The sequence below is a fragment of the Hylaeus volcanicus genome, unplaced genomic scaffold, assembly GCF_026283585.1.
Source record: "Hylaeus volcanicus isolate JK05 unplaced genomic scaffold, UHH_iyHylVolc1.0_haploid 12057, whole genome shotgun sequence".
NCBI classification, from domain to species: Eukaryota; Metazoa; Arthropoda; class Insecta; order Hymenoptera; family Colletidae; genus Hylaeus; species Hylaeus volcanicus.
The window spans coordinates 184-17,651 of record NW_026533047.1 but is presented as its reverse complement, the minus strand read 5'-3'; the positions used below and the strand labels follow the sequence as shown (position 1 = coordinate 17,651).

Sequence of the window (17,468 nt, the reverse complement as noted above, 5' to 3'; positions counted from 1 at the left end):
CCATTCCAAGTTTCGACTTAGCTTTCATCGCAGTCCAAACAGCTGCAGCAGTCGCCCTTTCGCCGAATGTAGCGTCCTTCGCAGTTATGCTCTGGCGTGCTCGATCAGCTAAAATTCGATCTGCCTCGTGACGATTGGTCAAATCTTTGTAACGAGAGTACGCAATATCGTGTTCTCTACAAGCTGCATCCAACGGATTTATACCTCGATCGCCGCGTGCTAAACGTTTGTCCAGGCGTGTACACGGGCCACAAAATTGATACCCTAGTACGTGTAGCTCAAACGGTAATTTGTTTATTAGAGTATTTACAAGTCCTGCTCCCCTCCTTTTATGCATAGAAAGCAGTCTTTAATCATGGGTGGTGGTCCGTCAATGTGCGTACGCTGATCCGGCCGATTGTAATGTAAGAAGCACCTTCGATAAGAGTGAACCTCAGGATCGGCTCTGATATGTCTCGGTAGCTTATCCCACACGTAATGTATGTCGGGAGCAAAACGATTCAAGAGTACAATCTTTGGTATGTATTCCAGCTGTTCCATAGTCAAATCAAACAGTGTATCACCATCGATCAGTACAAAAGTCATTGTCACACTGATTGATACGTCTGAGTCACGCTAGTATAAATACCCCCAACATCGACACATACCTTTCTTTCATTTTTTACCACAGCTACGATGCGGTTCGTGCGCCAATCACCTGCGATTAGAGTGACTAATGTAGACAAAAAGGCACAGTCTGAGAAAGAGATACGCAAACATGGAAATATGCTACCGACCTCTATACGTGGTATCATCTGCGGCCCATCGAATTGCGGCAAAACGAACGTGCTGATTAGTTTGTTAGAAAGTCCGCACGGTGTTCGCTTCGAAAACGTATACGTGTACTCGAAATCATTGCAACAACCGAAATATCGATATCTAGAAAATATATTTTCGTCGATAGACGAAATTGGTTATTTTACATTTTCGAATAACAGCGACGTCGTTCCACCTAGCTAAACACTTCCGAATTCGATTTTTATCTTTTACGACGTGGCATGCGATAAGCAAAACGCGGTAAGAGAATACTTTGCAATGGGTAGGCACTCGGACGTTGACTGTCTCTATCTTTGTCAGACATGTGCAAAGATACCGAAACATCTGATACGCGACAACGCGAACCTGCTGATCATGTTCAAACAAGATGGTACAAATTTGAAGCATGTATACAACGATCATATAAACACAGACATGTCTTTTGAGAATTTCTGCAAATTGTGTACCGCATGCTGGCAAGAAAAATATGGATTTGTAGTGATTGACAAAGACAGTGCTTTATGGAATGGTCGCTATAGAAAAGGATTTAATGAATTTGCAATATCGTAACACGTCCAGTTATCTCCGATACGTTGAGAAAGCGGTGTTCCAACATGAACAGTAACAGCGATTGAAGAGCGTGAGAGGATAGCGAAACAGATTGCAACAACGGGCGATTTGATTCGCTGAAAGTATCGTGAATTGAAAACTGGTAAAATTGACGAAGAGATTGCGTTGGAAAAACACTTTAAACCTGTTACTGAACCACTGAAGACAATTGTCAGCAACACGTTAAGAAATTATGATCGTCACAATAACACAGATATCGAAAGTGAACCATTATCCACTCCGAATATCAAGGAATCGGATAAAATACAATCAAATTTGTGGTTAAATTTATCGAAACCGCCAAATATAAAAAAATCAAGATTAAGCAGTTTATCCGATATGAACCTGATAGCCTCTACACCGACCTTTACACCGATTAAGACAGTACCAACAATAACAACAACAACAACAACAACAACAAAACGCTGAGCAAACGAAGATGTTTTTGAAAGTCCAAACAGCTATTTCTCGACATCTGTTCAAAGCTAATTGCAAACGCCGGAAGGCGAAGAAACGGTACGTAATCATCTAGGGCCACTGAGTCAAAAATACATCGCACCTGTATTACGCGGCGACGAAGACGTTGGTATGGATTACGTGTACGGTGTTTATCTCACCAATGATGGACTGATGCTCGGTAACAAACATGTTGACGTGGACAATGCGGATAACATAATTATCGATGGTATACGATATTCAGGGACACCCGGCCTTTATAAACTGATATTCAAGAAAACTCCGGATAACGACATTTACACTGAGGCTGATGAGCGCAAATACAGGGACATACTGCTGACAACGAGTGCGCATAAGCACAAGCACAATTCGTATGGTAAAACATTAGGCAACAGAGGATACAAGTATAACCATGTAATCAAACCTTTATTGCAAGATAAAAAAGTTGGAAAAGGCATACCGTGTTCCATGAGATTAACCAAAAACAACATTGATTACGTTCACTGGAACGATCCCAACGAACTCGTAGATCGGCTTCGATTGCTCGAGGCTTCGCGTCAAACCGGTCACAATGCTCACGACAATGAGATGCTATCGATTATCGAGGAACTTCGCGAGGCAGAATTCATTATAAATTAAGCTGCACCTTGGCGATACAGTCAATCGTCATTAAAATGTCAATCAACAAGTTTGGGTCATCGATTGGAAGAATGGAATCATACTATCACTGGAATGGAGTAGTCAGAAATTATGTACGCGACAACGCTCTTTGTGTTGTTGGCACTATTATGACGCAAAGTCGCGCAGGATTCGACGGATAGCACCGCCGTAGAGGATGGCGAGCTATCAACAAGCTGTACTTGCACGAAAACATGGCAGTTATAAAAAGTCGACAAGAGGTATTCGATAAAAAGATGATTATGTTTCAAAATTTCGTTCAGAGCTTGAAAGATGAGCTGAATAAATTAGAGAGCAATATTACCGAATTCCGAAATCTAATGCAGACGCATCAATAGCTGGACGTTGAGACTATTTACGGACTGACAGACCGGTCAACTGACCGGTCAACCAACCGACAGACCGATCAACAGACCGGTCAACTGACCGACATACCGGTCAACCGACCGACATACCGATCAACAGACCGGTCAACCGACCGACCGATCGACCGACCGATCGACCGACCAACCGTTGCGTTGAGCACCGATTTGATGTTTGATAAGACGTGTACGTCAAGTCTTTGCGTCAGTGTCGAGTCATACATGGCTACGAAGAAAACTCCCAATACCGAGAAACGGTGTCTCGTGGAAGAATTGCATGCACCGGCGAGAAGAAATTTTCCCCGAAGACGCGTCATAGTACATGGGTACGACGACTTATGGCAAGCGGACGTGGTCGAGATGCGACCTCACCCACGGTATAACAGAGGCTTCCATTACATACTCACTGTTATCGATGCGTTGAGTAAGCATGCGTGGGCTATACCTCTCAAAACCAAGAGTGGAAATGAAGTTTCTACAGCGATCGGAAAGATAATCCGAAACAGTGGAAGGTACCCGAAAAATTTGCAAACCGACAAAGGAAAGGAATTTTACAATGCAAATGTGCAAAAACTTTTGTCAAAATACAACATAAATCATTATTCAACGTATTCAGTGATGAAAGCGTCAGTCGTCAAGCGGTTCAATCGTACGCTCAAAAACGACACGTGGAAACTGTTTACGCTTAATGGAAATTATAAATGGATCGACTCGCTGCAGCAACTCGTATCAAATTACAATGCGCGTAAGCATCGAACTATCGGCATTCGACCAATTGACGTTACACCAACAAACGCCTCGAAGCTCTTAACAACGGTATATAATCACGTAAAGATTGGCCGCTCCCGCACGATTCAGAGTTGGAGATACGGTACGTGTGACCAAATTCAAAACAATTTTAGAAAAAGGTTAGACACCTAATTGGGGTACTGAAATATTTACGATCACTGAGGTTCAGAAAACTAATCCCGCAACGTATCTGCTGAAAGATGTTTATGGAAAACCAATTGCTGGAGGATTCTACGAACACGAGTTGCAACGCGTTGCCGACGCTGATGTATACCTTGTGGAAAAAGTGTTACGTCGGAAAGGGAATAAGGTGTACGTGAAATGGTTAGGATTGAGAAGTGCATACAATTCATGGATAAATAAAGATAATCTATTGTAAAAAATTAACATTTTTGAAATTAAATATTCAATTTTATACATATACTAGCATCATTAGTTACACTACAGTGTTTTTTATTTACAACTAAATATATACATCTATTAAAATCGAGGTAAAAATTATTTACAAAATACATATACTGATATATCTAAAGTGGTATTTTACAATGACCCCACAGCAATGTATCCGTTGAGTCGTGTACGATATACCGCTTATCGTCGTACGGACTCAGAGTGATTTTTGATTCCGCCATTGTGTATACTTTGTGTAATTTTGATCTTATACATGTCTAATTACGAATCATTTCAATTTCGTTTCGTAGGCACTGCGTGTAGTCGTCGAAAGTTATCATCCTGGAAACAACGTTACTTTTTACACCTTTCGCCTTTTTCGTATCTATTTTACAATCTACACGCAGTGCATACATTTTCGCTCTGAGTCCAACAAATTCTGTCATTATGGCCCCATTGTTTTCGTCTTTCATCAAACCGGGGACTTTTTTGTTTACAAGCGGTTGTTGTATGCCAACATAGTGTTTGTATTAGCTCTAGTAAAGATAACTGTCTTCTTGTCATCCTCCGTTAAACTCCAGCAAAACATTCCCAATTTCTTCTTCCGATAACTCATGATTTCATCCTGATTAGTCATCCCGGACCTCGACCTCGCTACCTCTTCTTTGCCGACCACTAACCCCAAGATAATTCCTATACTTTCTATCCTATACTTCTATCCTATATTTTCCATCTTTCTCAAATCTATAAAACCTACTACTTTTCTCTTTTTCACCAGAGAATTGTCCGAACCGTTCCGACACGAAGACCTATAACTAGTACCACGCGTTTACCTGTATTAACTTCGTTTAAATTTCGATCGACGATTGTACTTGTCGAATAATAATAAAGTACGAATCAAGCGGAATACAACACGGTATATCGTAAACGTTCCCTACCGGATAATCACTGGTATCAAATCGATTAATATCGCGTTTTATAGTAACATAAATATTCTCGCACTCGATGTGGTAAATTAAACTATCCGTATCGGTGTTCATAACATTACATTTATTGCCATGTGTGGGTAACATGTAATCATTGATGGAATTCATACAAACAAACCTTAGATATATCTAGTATACACATACCCACATAGATTGGTTTGTTGAACTTGACCGCAAGCTTTCGCAGTTCGATGGCAACTAAGTTTTCCGAAAACACGCTGCGGTTGTGGAAATTTGGTTTTGCGATCATTGTCTCCGCACCATATCTCCCTTCCCATTTTGTTACTAATTTTACATCGACGTGATTGCGTACGTTCTCCATAGTTTTGCCAAATACCGCATTGTTTATCAATTTATACAAATTCTTTTCAAAATCGTTTGTAGCGAGAGTTCTAAACTTTGTATTTAATTCGATGTAATCGCGGGGTCAGGGTGATCGTGCGAATTGGAGGACGCGGTGTATCTTTGTAATACGAATACCATGTTGCGTGCATTGTTGCAGTTTACGATAGTGGATAACGAAGTGCTGCTTATCGTATAGAGTTGCGAGCAGCTTTCCCTCTCTTTTGCCAGGTGGTTTGGCACGTGTGGATATACTAGATCAACCTCTAGAATGTAACCCGTGGGCGAATCGGCAGCAATCGAAGACACGTCAAAGTTTGCGACGTTGTCGACCCATCGAAATTCTGCATATGGCAATGGTTGACACATTGCCCACCCGTACAGATTATTCACATCAAAGTACATCAAGTATGACGATGCTTTCGATGGATCGTACGACTGCATGTACTTATTATTGACTTTTGCGTATCTACCTGAACATTGACTTAATCCGCCGTGTATACCGCATTCGATAAAGAGGACCATGTCGATATCTGTTAGTAATTCGAAATTAACTTTTGTATGCTTCAGCATGGCGTCCCACGTAAAACCGGGCAGAGTGTAATAATACGCGGGATCGAGTCCGTAACTTGTGATACAGCTTTCACGAAAATTTTCAAAAATATCGGCCAACAGCAAGACATCTGTTTTCAAATAGAAATCGCTATACTCGCCCAGCGTTTGAATAAAAAACTGTGTCCACACGTTCTTCTCGGCGTGCGCGTACTCGCTCTCCGATACTGTATCACCCGTCAAGGAACTGTAAAATGATTCGCGCGATGGCAAACATGATTGTTCCAACTTTTTGGCACAGTCAATGTATTCGTACGGAAAAACACCCTTTCGCCTCAATAATTCGAAATCTTCGGTAGACAAATTTTGAAACTCGGTTCGTAAAATTCTTAATTTGCTTTTATCTAAGAAAGACGCTAACTTATCGAGACTGGTACTCAAGAATTTGTATGAATCGATGAATCTCAATTTTATACAATTTCGCGACGGTCCATTTGGATCTTTGACACTTTTTGTGAACGAGATGTACTTTTCTTTTGTTATCGGCAATACACTGACGGCACCCTCGAAAGCTGTAGCTATTTCTTCGATAATAAAATGCGAATCGTAACCGGACAAATTATGAAAAACTATGGGAATGCAAAAAGAGTTTTTATAATTTAGATTACAATTGGAGTGCGCGGGACCTCTGTACCGACCGGTTAGATGGCAATGATCGCGAACCCTCGTATCGTTTTCTCCAAACGGTTTTTCGCAAATGTGACAATGTGTTGCGTTGCGAAATTCCTCCTGCTGTTCGCTCGTTAAATCATCCATTTGTATGTTATTTGATAAAATTGATTTAACAAAATGTGCCAAATTCTTTAATTCTTCGACGAACCAAGAAACACAATTCGCATCACGACGACATTGGTACACCGACAAGGACGAATCGTACGCGCATTGAACATAATATGCAATACTAAAGACTTTATGATGCTGGTATGTGGATCTTGGTGCTTCTCGATCAGTTTTCTCCAGAATGCACTCAAGGTCGGCGTACACCACAAATGGAAGTCGCTCTTTCCGGATGTAGTTGTCGAAGCTGAGTCACTTGCTTTCATCATCTGGTAATACGATTGCGCATTCGTTCATCTTCTCGCAATCTACGGTGTGAGCTTCCCGCTTCTCACTCGAACTAAAGTAGTGCAAACATCTGCAATAGAAAGATATAAATTTTTTTTTCAAACATAACATATTTAAAAAAGAAAAAAAGAATTATTATCGTAAAAGTATTTTCTGCGTTTATGTTTACTCAATTATGAGCTCACGAGGCGAGACAAGTTTTTGATCCACACGAAATGTCCCACGCCGTTTGCTCCTTCTAAATACAGCAAATTGACATGTCTCTCCATCTTCCGTGTGGCGAGCCGTATCGGTAGAACCTTCTTTTCTTCAGTGGTGTAGACGTTGATGGAGATGCTGTTGGCGTGTTCGAACTTTTTAATTTGGTTCAATGTCATTGGAAATTCGATATCCTAGATATTCAACACCGTTGAATAATGAGGATATACTGATGCCCGACATGCATTCCTTTCGGTTGGATGCAGAGCAGTCACTACTGACCACGCGAAACATGCATTGTCGTTCGAGCATATATCTTTAGTTGTATTTCTCGCGATAATTGTATGGTACATCCAGCATGCAGCGGCATATATTTATTCACGTTAACAATTAAATTGAGTATACGCGACAGCGCTCATCCGCTATCCCGTTCTTGAAATTCTTCCAGCGATGCTAGGGTGGGTTCGACGACGCGTTGCTCGTACCATTCTTCGAGATTGATCTCGCCAAAGATTTCACAGTTCTTCGTGCTGATGGTCTTGTTCGAGCGTTTATCACCCGCTACAAACTCTCCATTAAACGCGGTATTCACTTTTAGTGTCTTATGTTTCACCAATGCACCCCGTATATGCTCGAGTACAACGTCTCTCGCATCCTGAAGAAAGTTAAGCGGTTCGATGTAGTGCGAATTTAAAACAGCGCCGGTTAATACGCGGCTTTCGAACGCAGTGTCTATTTCACGCCACAAGAGTCCAGTGTTTGAATGGCCGGCACCTTCGTACACGAAACGTCTGCGCAACGAATACTTTAGACTATCGAGACGCGCGATACGAGCGATCAATAATTGTTGAACGCCGATCGATAATCGAGGGCGTTTTGCTCGACTATGTTCTTCCAGCGACTCAAGGCACTCGTTGCATTGTTCTTCCCATGCGAGGTATTCTTCTTGCGAAGTCAATCGATCGGCCTGGCCCCACAATCAACTTTCCATTTCCAAGAGTTCTTCCATGGTTGCACTCACTTCTTCGCTGGGGGGCCACTACAGAACGGTTTGAATGCAGTTCAATCTGCAGCACAATTTTTATAGTCTAGGTCACGTGATTTTGTCACACGATTTTGTCACATGATATGCCCCTACTATGATGTCACTGCCTGCAGATTTTCATAATCCCCTCATATTCCGTATCGCTGTTTTCGTATGTTTTCCTGAGAACGTACATATATTTTTGGGAATTACACCACTGACGTATCAATTCATTAGAACGACTCCGCAATGATGAGGGTCTTATTACGTATAAAAAAATTAGATCACGCGCTACACAAACGTGTGCATGCTAAAAATAAATGTGGATAAGAAAGTGAAATGTGTGTGGGAGGGGAGATTTGCTGTTTCAGGATTTTTTTTGTCCATCTGACAAAGAGTGGGGGGTGTTATATAAAAATGTCTAAACGCATTTTTTTCAATCATTGTTCGCAACATCGTTCTATCACCTCGTATTGAAACATCAGCGATGTGGTCCAATGCTGAAATCGCTCGAGCAACGCGAGAGAATCTTGCGAACAAGGAGTTCAACCAACCATTAACAAAGAAATCGCGCACACAGTAAGTTCTTTGTCAACATATTGCAAAATATGCAGTCAAAATTCAATATCCTTTATAATTTTTTGTTTCTCTTGCCAGTGATACCGATAATGTTCATTCGGAACGTAGAGTAACACGCGTGGTGCATATACTGGGGAGGAGATATCCCCTGACGGATACATTCTACAAGTATCCCGACATCGGGGTTCGAATCGGTGGTTCCTGCGACGTAGAGTTGGCTATAGGAGACTCTCGTGGAAACGAAATTAAATTTTCTATGGATACGTGGAAAGATCTCCTACGAAAGAGGCATAACATTCTGCAGATTTTTGTTGATACATCGGGAACCTCGAGCGAGCCGATAAGCATTAATGATGTAACAGTTAAATCGCGACAACTAAACGACGTAAAACTCGCAAAACTCTGAAATTCTACCGTCTCTATGTTCATGAGTGAAAAACCCGTACAAAAGTTGTTTGCTTTTGAATATTGTATCGATCACATGTACAGTTGGCTGTCTGAAAACTTGTACCTGGTAGAACCTAAGTACAATCAGTTTATAGAAATAATACAAAATGCTGAAATTAAGGATTATGCAAAGGCAATTGTTGAACATGAAAATTTTGAGCGTCATTCATTGATTGACTCTGAATTGTTAGCATTAGGTTTAGATGTAATGTTGGAATACAGTTATCAATAAAAAAAAATAGCTTGGATATATGTGTCTTTCTTTCTAGCGCATTTCCTCCCATATCGTATTCACATCCGGTGTAATGTTCCTTCGCACGTTCTCCAATATTCTCATCGCCAACGAATGATATTCTATACCATTTTATTTGATATTTAGTTCTCGAGCAATTGTATCTCGCAAATAAAAGATTTGCTGCCGGATTGTAATTTGCATACTTTGCGTTTTTGGATCTTCTGCTCGAGGTCATCATCGTGAGACGTTCCTACCGATAACTGGGTCAAAGATTATAATGTAATATTATACAGGGTGTCCCAAAACTCGGGGAGGAGCCGGAAATGGGGGGTAGCTGAGACGATTCTGAACAACAATTTCCTTTGCAAAAATGTCGGATGGGGCTTCGTTAAGGAGATATTAAGCGAAAACCCCGACCAATCAGAGCGCGCGTAGACCGTTGGAGCGGCCGCGGTAGCGTAGGCTACGCGCTGGCGGCCGCGCTTGCACGCGAACAAGTGACTCGACGTGCATCGAAGCATCGACCTAGCGCGTAGCCTTCGCTACCGCGGCCGCTCCAACGGTCTACGCGCGCTCTGATTGGTCGGGGTTTTCTCTTAATATCTCCTTAACGAAGCCCCATCCGACATTTTTGCAAAGGAAATTGTTGTTCAGAATCGTCTCAGCTACCCCCCATTTCCGGCTCCTCCCCGAGTTTTGGGACACCCTGTATGTGACACGGTGAAGGAGTGCGAGGAAGAATATACTCGGGCGCGAGAGAGAGGGAACTCGCGAGGCCCACAACGACGCCCCTACTCCTGCGCGCGAAGAGGACGGTTCCCCGCCCTTACGGCGTGCGCGCTTACCTCGCGCGAGGACGACGAGCATGTTTTCCCCCTCCCTTGCAGCGTGCGCGCTTATTTCGTTACATGTAAAATTTGGGTTTTTCTTTTTTACCGATCACTGATATTTACCGACCGGTGGTGTCTCCCTCTACTTTAACGACCGTAAGTAATAATTACCGACCCCCACCACTCGTGCCCTCTCCCCCGCTCCCCCCTCGGAGCTTCTGAGTTAGAACCGGCCTATCTTTACTACTCCAAAATGACTAGGACTATTGGTAATGCAATGTTTTTGGTATTAAAATATATTCTACAAATATGTAGTAACTTTCTTAATCTCCTAACAAAAAGAATATTTGTCTTTAACGAAAACCACAACACCACAAAACGTATAACAACCCAAACCAGACACACGAGTAGGTAAGTTTATTCAAGTTTAAGAAGAGAAGTCGAATAATACTCGATTCATCTGGAAATATACAGCGGGTATCATTTAAATGTTCCACCAATGGCAAGGTGCGTTTTTCTTTTTTAAATTAAAATTCTTTGACTGTGTGGACTTGTATGGAGTTACCCGTTATACAAGGTGGTCCACGCAACTGTTCCAAGTCATAACTCCGTTATTATGGCATTTACGAAAAAATGCCAAAAGAGAAAGATAAATGGTTCGAAGACCACTACATCTGTAGGTTTTAACATTTTTTTTGGATGCAGCAGTGCATCATTTCTTTAAATAGAAATGTATTTTTTTTACACAGTTCGATTCTTCTGTTCATTCTACGTAAGGAATGATTAGGGTACCACGGCTAGATGCTCAAACGCTTCATGACTAGTAAGGTAAACACGCTTGTAAAGGTAAACCCCCATTCGAAATTTCCCCTTTTCATAACAGAAACTGATTTGTACGAGTAAGCATTTCATCATCCAGTAGCAATTCACGTATCGTAACTCGAGTACGAAAACTAAAAATTTGAAAAAGTGTAACTGTATTTCACTAAATACAAGAAAATGTATTTTACTAACAGTGACAAACAAGATATGCACGACAATTTTGTGTTGTGTGATGCAGATAATTTAAACGCAGTTATAAACAATAAAAGAACGTTATCAGAAGTGTTTAGAATGTATGGAGAAGCGTTTGAGCATCTTCTTCAATAAAGACATTTTTTGAAAATATCGCAAGATCTAATAATTTTTTTGCCATGGTACCCTAATCATTTCATACGTAGAATGAACAGAAGAATCGATCTGTGTAAAAAAAACATATGCATTTCTATTTAAAGAAATGATGCAATTGTTAATTGCATATGCACTGCTGCATCTAAAAAAAACTTAAAGGCCTACAGATGTAGTGCTCTTCGAACCATTTATCTTTCTCCTTTAGCATTTTTTTGTAAAAGCAATAATAACGGGGTTATGACTTGAAACAATTGCATGAGCCACCCTGTGTAATGCCACTGAAAAGTGTGAAATAAATTAATTTTTGGAGAAAAATATAACCGACTTTGAAAAACATTAAAACTGCACTAAAAATTATGAAATAATTTCTAGGTAATTTATGAGTTAATTTATGAGTTAATTTATGAGTATGTGGAAATGAATTGTCCACAATTTTGTAGTGTAACATAAAACATAAAATATTGTGTATGTATTAATTATTAATAAAAGGAAAGAAACTTTTAGGACAATCTAATAATTATATCTGGAGCTGGTGAGTATTCATATAAATTAACTAGAAATTATTTCATACGTTTTAGTGCAGTTTTAATATTTTTCGAAGTCGGTTATATTTTTTCTCCAAAAATTATTTTACTAGGCGTCAAATGACTCGTTGATATCAGATACTAGCATGAAGGACCGGGCCGTGATAGTCTCAAATATTTCACTTGTGTATGAATAAATAAATAAATACTTTGTGCTTTATCTAGTTAATGTCCGTGCAAATACTAACGAAGTTCTACCAATCTGTCATCTAAATTCGTTTTCTCAATTTCGAGGATGTGTGTGCACAATAGTCACGATGAATTGTGTACGATCTTTCGCATCAATTATTGTCGAACCCCTGTAATATATCATAGTAAGTTCAGCTTCCACATGGTGCGTGTCTGGTGTTATATGCTATATGGACCCTCTAGGGGTCCCTAAACGAAATATCCGTTACCTTGCCAATACTAAATTGATCCTCGTGTCGGAAAAATGGTCGAGTTTATCCACCCTACTGGGTTCGACCACCTTGCTCTGTATATAGCCTCTTCAATCAACGACGAGGGTCTGCAGCTCACGATTGGTACCATCTCTTCTGGTCAGCCTGACCACCTGTTGCGAGCATCGGTCAAATGATTTCTCTAATGGACATTTAATGTCAGGTTGGGCACGCTTCAAAAAATATCTTTGTTTCTCGGTCCAAGTTTTCTATGTAGTGAAGCATGAAAGAATTCGAACGCTCTCAAATGGAAGGTTTGACACTTAAAAAATGTGAGTTATGTTAGGAATTCTCAAACGATTTTATTTCTATAATACCATATAATTATCATAGTTCAGCATGTTAATAAAATACTTACGAAACATTCTTTGGAAACATCGAAGAAACGGATGTCACTTCAACGAAGACAACAAGCTTTTGTTGAAGAAAATCTATGGATAAATACCGGCGTTAGGAACAATTGAGTAGAGGTACAAAAATTCCAATTTTACTCTGTTTTCATATTTTTCTCCTATTTATGTGGGAAACGTTTATTTAATTCATTTCGATTAGAAATAATTTTGGCCTTTGGTTTGTCTTCGGTTCTTCTTTGGGTCCGTTTCTCTGATGAGAATACACAAACCCCCGACGCACGATCTTTATTTGTACAGTAAAAAAATTGGGGTCCAGTGGCTTGCCCCCGAGTTAACATTAAATTTTGTTAAATAAATTGATGTGTTTTAGAAAGGTAATAACGTTCCTGCTATTTTCAGATGATGTTACTAATTTTTTAATTATCAAATTTTGTTCAAGTATTGTCCTCTATCCAGCGTATTTCATACATTTGATCACAATATGTGCAACTTTAAGACGGGTTTTGACATATCGCAGGTAGGCGGTTCTTACCTCTTATAACCTGGCAGGATCAAATCAACAGAATTATGTCGGAGTTAGTGCAATATTTAGTAGTTATTTTGTACTAATTTGTACCACAAACAGTAATTTTGTACGTCCTGACATTAAAAAAAAAATCTTAACGCTCCAGGCTCAATATTAAGCCAGCAGGATCAAACATCAAAATGAATAAAAATGAATCAAACACAGCAGATACATTTAGTGCTTGTACCTGTTGTACCTAATGTTTGTACCTGAAATTAGCCCCGTTCTGCCCTACCCCCGTAAGTGTTCTCGGTGCCTTCCAAGGCATCGGCTAACAGAAGTTACGAGTCTCCGGCCACGCCTAGGAACATTATGTTCAGAATTCAGCAACATTGTCTTCCACGATCTTGATCAGGAGTGGCGTGGCTGTTCTCGTTGGGATGAGTGGGTGGGATTGCGAATACAGTTGAATTTCGTTGACGTGCCATCGCACAGACACATTCGAGCTGGCGAGCAATACATGTCGCGCCATAGGTTATCCTGACGAAGAATTTGGCATGAAGTACGGCTTCCGTTCAGTATCTCGTCACTTGGCTCTCGCCGGCCCCAAATCACCCACGTGTTTTCGAGAACTGTTTGAATTTGGAACAGGGCGCGGTATTCCAAATCACGTTACTGCGATACGTAGGTGCGCAATTTTGTAATAAAAGACAGCTCCGCATCCCTACCTTTTTAGTAGGCTATTTTTCGGCCAATTAGGGGCCACACGAATCGCTTTGGCTATCCAGCGCGTTCAGACACACTTCCGATAACCACGTCGATCTGACGAACACGTGTCGTGTACCGAAACAATTAAAGTAAAAGTTTACCGATCACTATTCAAAATTTATATCAAATGTAAAGACTATTATTTGTTAATATTGTGACGTTGAAATAGTGACTCATTCCAAGTTATGTACATTTATTCATAAGTTTTGTAAATAGTGTGTTACAATTAAAGTACGTGGCTTTGACTCTGTAACGTGTGCATTTAATCTCTTCGACTCCGAGTCTTTGATAAGGCTAATCAGCCCATCCGTTCGTTAAGAACGTCCTAAAACAAGAACAATCCAGTTTTGTTAAATCTTGAGAGTTCGCGAATTTGTGTGCTCATTCAATTCACGTGTTGTGTTCTAATATTAATTCATCAACGCCCGATGCGTTAATAGCTTCTTTCGTCTCGCGAAACCTGCGTCGCGGAAATCGTATGCGCGATCGCGTTCCACCACGTGGCGACGCCATTATCGGCGAACCTCGTTTCCACGCCTTTCCTTTTGTTCTCTAGTATCCATCGATCTCTTGGACATTACAAGGGATTAACAGTATTTCAATTTACTGATAAACATCTTAGTTTAATTTCTTTATTCTAACACAATAAATTGTGCGTTAGAAATAGTGGATCTCTTCGTTCATTTTTTCACTTCATTAACATTTAAATTTCTTGCAATAAGACTTTCTGCAATGCGTTTTGCCTACTCTTGAAAACTTAAAGGACTGAAACGGGCCTCTTGCCTATATCTAGCTTCAGACACATTATGTATTGTAAACTCTACTCTTACTATAATAAAACACAAATGTATTTTTATTTTAAGATCTACATTAATTTGCAACTAAAATATGATTGGTATATGTTATTTACAGATAAAATTAATATCATATGAAATATATATATTCGCTTTCATTACCCTCTATCCCTTTCTTTTTCTCTATTCAATTAAGAGATAAAGCCACTCCAAGTCCCCCAAAAATAAGCTAAGTTCAAGAATTTTTTTCAGAAATGTATTAAAAGCATTGTAAAATTCGAAAACAGTATTTTACTAAATGCATAATAATGTGTAACATGTTATAAAAGTCTTTATCGACAAATATAAATCGTAGAATCAAAATCCGAACATATTGTCATTACAGCAATTCGCAGGAAAAAAATACCCTTACAATCAGCTACACGATGCAGCGGAGTTTATTACCTATCTTTGTCATCGTCAGATTCTTATTAAAAACGCAGTGGAACACGAAATAACAACAGTATTAAATTATGTAATTACACAAGTAATATTACAAGTTGTGTGGTACACCTTACACTGCCCAAGATGTTGAAAAAATCATGTGAAAATAACGATATAATAAAACAATTTCACAGGATGGATAAATCTGAAAGGTCCTTGCAATAATTGTGATAGTTCAAATTCAAACATAATGAAGAAAATTAATATAACTGCATCTAAACAAATTTTTATTGCGAAATTACATTTGTTCGATCACAATAGTATTGGAACAACGAAAGTGGAAAATTTCTACATCAAAGCAATACCTACTACTAAAATACAAATGGGAGATCACTATTATAAGCTTAAAGCAACGATTTTCTACCACGGTAAAAGTATTTCCGACGATCATTACACGAGTATGATAAGGGGTAAGGGCATAACATGGGTAGCCGTTGATGATTTACGAGTGGAAAAATAAGTTTGGGCACGAAATCGCGAACAAGTGACTCGACGTGCATCGAAGGACATTGACGCTGCCGCCTAGCGCGTAGCCTTCGCCACCGCGGCCGCTCGAACGGTCTACGCGCGCTCTGATTGGTCGGGGTTTTCTCTTAATACCTCCTTAACGAAGCCCCATCCGACATTTTTGCAAAGGAAATTGTTCTTCAGAATCGTCTCAGCTACCCCCCATTTCCGGCTCCTCCCCGACTTTTGGGACACCCTGTATATATATGGGAACGTTCTAAATTCCTAATTTGGAATCGGATGTGCGCACCCTGTATACATCGCGTAGGCATAGGAATTCGAGACCAATGCGAAGCTAGGGCGTAGTCCCTCGGAAATCTCAGAATCGTGCAATGTACTTCCCCGTCACCCCTTGGCCTATGATTTTTGGGTATAAAAAGGGTGACGACGAAGGCATATCGGGTCTAGTCAAAGTCTAGAAAGGGTTCTGTACACGTCTGTGCGTGCTCTTACGAACTATCTACACGAGAAAACTTAGTGAGATCGGGTTCAAGTCCCCTTCGAGCAAATCTTAACCATACAGTACGTAGTCTACTGTTAGGCATTATTCGCATTATTTTGTCGTTGTAGTCGTCCCCCGTTTGCTCGCGTTCGTGAAAACCGAGAAGGATTAGATTCTAGCTTCGCGGAATCGAAACTATATTTTAAACTCAGTTCATATTTGTAACCTAGCTTACCATTAGTACACCGCGACAATTACTCTTATAACAATTGTAAGTCCAGGTGCATATCAGAATATATATATATAATCATTTTTAATTAGTGTTGATCAATTATAATACCCAGTCCAGTACCCACTAAGGTGTACCTTTGCCGCTCGAGGTACATCAAAAACTGTTACGAGGCCTAATACTAACATTTCCTGCGGCTCCCCACGTTAGCCATACGTGGGTTCGTCCGCATATCACCTTCCTGAGGCTCTCTACGTTAGCCATACGTAGGTTCGTCCTCGCGTCTCTACCTTCCTGAGGCTCCCCACGTTAGCCATACGTGGGTTCGTCCTCGATAACCAACCTCCTGGAGCTCCCTACGTTAGCCATACGTAGGTTCGTCTCCGCGTCTACTTCCTCAAGGCACCCAGTGTTACCTAACAACACTGGTCAAGCCATTAACAAAACCATATTCCAATAGAAAAGCCCCGGCTACGGAGCCGCCCCCTCCGGCTCGTAACAAAGGTATGTTCACCGATTACGCCGAGATGGCTTGACTAAGCGGAATGAGTCCTGTTGCATCATGTAGAGCATGTTCCCCCGGTGATCCTACTATCAAGACTTTTTGCGATTTGTCATTTTTTACCCGTTTTTTTTTTTACCAAATAACCGTAATTTTTAGGTATGCTTGGCGATTACGTCGAGATGGCTTGATGAATCGGAGTGAAATCTCTTTCACCTTGTCGAATATTTCTTCCTGTTGGTCGCGTAAAAGAAACATTTTGTGATTTGTCATTTTTTACTTGTTTTTTTTTTT

At 40.3% G+C, this 17,468-nt stretch overlaps 2 protein-coding genes across 2 annotated transcripts; one reads left to right on the top strand and one right to left on the bottom strand.

Moving 5' to 3' along the window:
• Positions 1 to 5,470: 5,470 nt before the first annotated feature.
• LOC128882546 (uncharacterized) lies at positions 5,471 to 7,461 on the bottom strand. Its single transcript, XM_054134173.1, is given in 4 exon segments — positions 5,471 to 6,206; positions 6,489 to 6,588; positions 6,658 to 7,157; positions 7,223 to 7,461. Coding segments are annotated over 4 exon segments (1,575 nt in total).
• Positions 7,462 to 8,634: 1,173 nt separating this feature from the next.
• LOC128882545 (uncharacterized) lies at positions 8,635 to 9,511 on the top strand. The gene is made up of 2 exons (XM_054134172.1): positions 8,635 to 8,885; positions 8,964 to 9,511. The coding sequence occupies exons 1-2, from the start codon at positions 8,794 to 8,796 to the stop codon at positions 9,289 to 9,291; spliced, it is 420 nt and encodes a 139-aa protein (XP_053990147.1). The 5' UTR covers positions 8,635 to 8,793; the 3' UTR covers positions 9,292 to 9,511.
• The last annotated feature ends 7,957 nt before the right edge of the window (positions 9,512 to 17,468 follow it).

What these genes read in the sequence shown, in the direction of transcription:
- LOC128882545 (XM_054134172.1), top strand. Translation starts at nt 8,794, where the DNA reads ATGTGGTCCAATGCTGAAATCGCTCGAGCAACGCGAGAGAATCTTGCG. An exon ending in ACAAAGAAATCGCGCACACA is followed by an intron (nt 8,886 to 8,963) that starts GTAAGTTCTTTG and finishes TTCTCTTGCCAG; the next exon opens with TGATACCGATAATGTTCATT.